At 50.9% G+C, this 4,023-nt stretch overlaps 1 protein-coding gene across 1 annotated transcript in view; it reads right to left on the bottom strand.

Moving 5' to 3' along the window:
• LOC102314361 (receptor-type tyrosine-protein phosphatase mu) overlaps positions 1 to 3,788 on the bottom strand; it is a gene marked incomplete at its 5' end in the record, with an annotated part of 124,168 nt that extends 120,380 nt beyond the window's left edge. Inside the window, 5 exon segments of the mRNA XM_042215859.1 lie at positions 671 to 773; positions 1,360 to 1,561; positions 1,650 to 1,759; positions 1,927 to 2,102; positions 3,635 to 3,788. Coding sequence (XP_042071793.1) covers positions 671 to 773; positions 1,360 to 1,561; positions 1,650 to 1,759; positions 1,927 to 2,102; positions 3,635 to 3,788 — 745 coding nt within the window.
• Between the last annotated feature and the right edge of the window lie 235 nt (positions 3,789 to 4,023).

Raw genomic sequence — 4,023 nt, 5'->3', positions numbered from 1 at the left:
ATTGGGGAGGGGACCAGAGAAAACTACAGAGTCCCACATTGTTTTGGCAAAGTTGCACACCGATTCAATATTGATTTTAGTGACCTCCGATTGGCGTAACCGGGTGTCATTAGATTAAGAAAATATACCTGCCAGTCTCTCCATTACAGCTCACCTTAGTGTCTCCACCTTTAGGTCACTGCTCTTGGCCTGTAGTCATGTGACAAGCAGGTGTTCATTATCAGCGGCAGAGCCTTCCTGTCTGAGACGCCGTCTCACACGCTGCTTCCTGTCTGTTTGTAGTGTGTGTGTGAGACTGACACATTAACTGATAATCCCTGGGTAATCCTCTGTGTTAGAAGTGGGCTCTGATTAGCCCCGCCCGCTGATTGTTAATTAACCAAATCCCTCGCTAAAGCCCGATGACAGAACCCACTCAGCTGTTGACATGACGACTGTTACTGCAGATACCGCCTCCCTCTGGGCAGCAGTGAGTGTGTGTGTGTGAGACAGTGAGTGTTTTTTAATTTCAGGACAAGTCTTAATTTCCTGTTAGTGATGTGAGCAGTTTGTCGCCTGACTTCCTGCTTCAGGGCGGTACACGTCGGCGCTTTAATCTTTAACAGCAATGTCATGAAATGTTCATGGAGTGGGAGATTGATGCTGCTGAATATTTGAACAGGTACGTTACCTGACCGGGGCCCCACGGCTCTGAGCGGGCTTCAGCAGGACGGTGACGGTGGAGTCGGTCTGATTCAGAGGAGACTCCTGATCGTACGCCGGCATCAGAGGAGCTGAAGAGGAGGAGGAGTTACAATATGTTCAGCTCATTCCCTCCTGATTTACCTTCACACTGAAGCAAAGAGTGGAAATGACTCAAAGGCCTGGCGAGGAGCAGAACCACACCCGAGCGCACAGGACACAGTGGAATCAGCTGATTCCTTCCAGCTCGACTGTTTGTGTCGGGAAAACCCAGGTCCGGTCTGCCTGTTTACTCTCACCCGCCTGAACACTGTGACTGAAAGCTCCGTGGGATTAAACACACGACTGGCTTTTCAAAACAAAATGTCAGTAAGAGCCAGTGAGAAACACTATTGAGTTAACCCTTTCTCACCCAGCCCAACTTGTTTTGTAGTTTTGGCTGTAAAATGACATCTTTCAGGAAACATTTGAATTTTCTCTCTACTCCAGAGTTATGGTCATGTGACGCATGTGTGGTAAAATCTAGGCGGAGCATATTTCTCTGTCCGTGTTGAGACAGCAGAAACTTGTGAACGCTTTGTGCTACTGTGATACACAAAATAAGCTCACCTTGTCTTCCTTCATTGCAGTCATTTAAAGTAAAAACAACAATCTGAGCTCTTAGTTTGACAGTCCTACCTGAGATCTTGGTGGTAAACTGGGTGATAACAGGGGGCCCAAAGCCTTTAACAGTGGAGGCTCTTATTGTGAAGGAGTAGGTGGAGCCTGGGTAGAGGCCGGTGAACATGTGGCTTGTCTCATTGGCCGGTTTCAACACCCTGCCACTCTGATTGGACAGGTCAAACTCCGTGTCGAAGGAGCTCAAGGCTTTGTAGGATATCTGGGGAGAAGACAGACATCGGGGCCCAGATGACTCACGGGGTCTGACTGGGAGACTGCAAAGCCTGCTGGGAGTTGTATGCATTTACCTCATACTGCCGGATCAGGCCGTAGGTCTGCAGCGGTTCCCTCCAGCTCAGGCTGATCTGCTGCTCGTAGCTGCTGCCGAGGATCGAGTCCACGGGGACTGCCCCGGGAACTGAAACCAAAATGTCACCATAGGTTACCATCGGAGGACAAAGCAGTAGACTCTACTGTGTTTCTACTGTGAAACTGTTGTGACTCTACTGTGATTCTCCTTTGATTCTACTATATCTCTACTGTGACTCTGCTGTGATTCCACTGTGACTCAAGGGAGAGTTTTACCATCCTCGTCTGTCAGCACCAGAAGCTCCTCGCTCTCCTTGCGTCCTTCGGGGTTGCTCAGGATGAGTCTCAGGCTGACGTTGGTGAAGGGTGGAAGGTTGCGTACGGTGTGCGTCGGCATGGTGCTCCTTGTGTCATACACCTCCTCCTCCCGCACCTCCTCCTTCGCTGGCTCCCTGCAGGAGAAACAGCAGGTGCTTGGAAAGAAAGCAGCTAGACTTTAAGTTTCATCTGAGAAGCTTCTTCAGTTCTAAACCAAATAGTTGAGTGGTATTCATCTATTTATCAAGTTGTCCCTTATGAGGGACCCACTACTGATCATTTGACTCATCACATTAGCCATCCATCCATCCATCCATCGTCATCCGCTTTGTCCGGGGTCGGGTCGCGGGGGCAGCAGCCTAAGCAAAGAGGCCCAGACCTCCCTCTCCCCAGCCACCTCCTCCAGCTTGTCCGGGGGAATACCAAGGCGTTCCCAGGCCAGCCGAGAGATATAATCTCTCCAGCGTGTCCTGGTGGGACATGCCTGGAACACCTCACCCAGGAGGCGCCCAGGAGGCATCCTTGTCAGATGCCCGAACCACCTCAGCTGGCTCCTTTCGATGTGGAGCAGCAGCGGCTCTACTCTGAGCCCCTCCCGGATGGCCGAACTTCTCACCCTATCTCTAAGGGAGAGGCCAGCCACCCTTCGGAGGAAGCTCATTTCCGCCGCTTGTATCCGCGATCTCGTTCTTTCGGTCACTACCCACAGCTCGTGGCCATAGGTGAGGGTAGGGACGTAGATCGACCGGTAAATTGAGAGCTTCGCTTTTACACTCAGCTCCCTCTTCACCACGATGGACCGGTGCAGCGTCCGCATTACTGCAGCTGCAGCCCCAATCCGTCTGTCGATCTCCGGCTCCCTTCTCCCATCACTCGCGAACAAGACCCCGAGATACTTGAACTCCTCCACTTGGGGCAGGAACTCATCCCTTTTCCGGCTGAGATCACATTAGCCAGTGGGTGAAAAAAGGCGTGGGTCATTATCAGCAGAGGTTTCAGGTGAACCCACTGTGAGATCTTGCCCCACTCCATCATGTGACTTATTAAGATCAACGGCCCAGGATGTGAGTGGGTGTTTAGGCATCTGGGAAGGATTGTAGATGGCAGACAGTTGTGTCGTAAGCCCCGCCCTCTGTTCACAGTGGACATAGATGCTTCTTTCACTCGTCTCTCAAACCATCTGTCTTGTCTGTCCAACATGTGGACACCGGCATACTCGAAAGAGTGACCTTTGGTAACACCTGACACCTCAGCTGATAATGACCCACACCTTGGCTCATGTGGTGAGTCACATGATCAATACAGGTTCAATGTCTCTCATAAGGGACTCCCCCACTAGGGTTTAAATACCTGGGACTCTCCACCATTTGGTTTAGAACTGAAGAAGCTTCTCGGATGAAATGAAACTTAAAGAAGTACAGTTTCCTTCTTTCCTAGCACCTCAGAGCCCCTCCTACCTTCACCTGTTCACCACGCCCTCCATCCAGCTGTGGTCCAACTCTCTATCTCTAATTTCTGCTGGACCCTCCTTCTCTTTTTGTATGATTACTCTCTTCTGCCAATCATTGGCCCCTCCCTCTCACTTCATTTGGTTCATTACTATCTCTACCATTGGGACCTCCCTCTCTTCACCTGTTGGCCCCTCCCTCTTGCTTCCTGTGTGTACCTGCTCAGGGCCCCTGCAGGTCTGTAGCGGTACTGCACAGTCAGGTTGTAGCTGTAGCAGCGTGTCACGTTGTATCCGAATGGTTCCCAGCGAACCGCCACCTGTTTGGACTGGATGTCAACGACTTCAAGACGCCGCGGGCCGTTCATCGGATCTGAAACCAACACGGAGACCACACAAACAGGAACACGTGATGAGGATAATGAATTGAGACACACCTGTGCTCACCTGTAGCCCTTCTTATCGTCTCCACAATGATGAAAGTAAACTGAAGCTCCTGCCCTGTTGCTGCTGTTCTTAACTTCTGATGGATGTAAACATGTTTTCTTTGACGGAGGATTCGGGTGTTTGTCCTTAAACTGAAGGAAGCAGTGTGAACGTCACGTTGT

Source organism: Haplochromis burtoni, unplaced genomic scaffold (assembly GCF_018398535.1).
Source record: "Haplochromis burtoni strain Fernald_Lab_line unplaced genomic scaffold, NCSU_Asbu1 Contig_842, whole genome shotgun sequence".
Taxonomy (NCBI): domain Eukaryota; kingdom Metazoa; phylum Chordata; class Actinopteri; order Cichliformes; family Cichlidae; genus Haplochromis; species Haplochromis burtoni.
The sequence above is the reverse complement of the archived record's forward strand: the minus strand, read 5'-3'. Positions and strand labels throughout refer to the sequence as shown.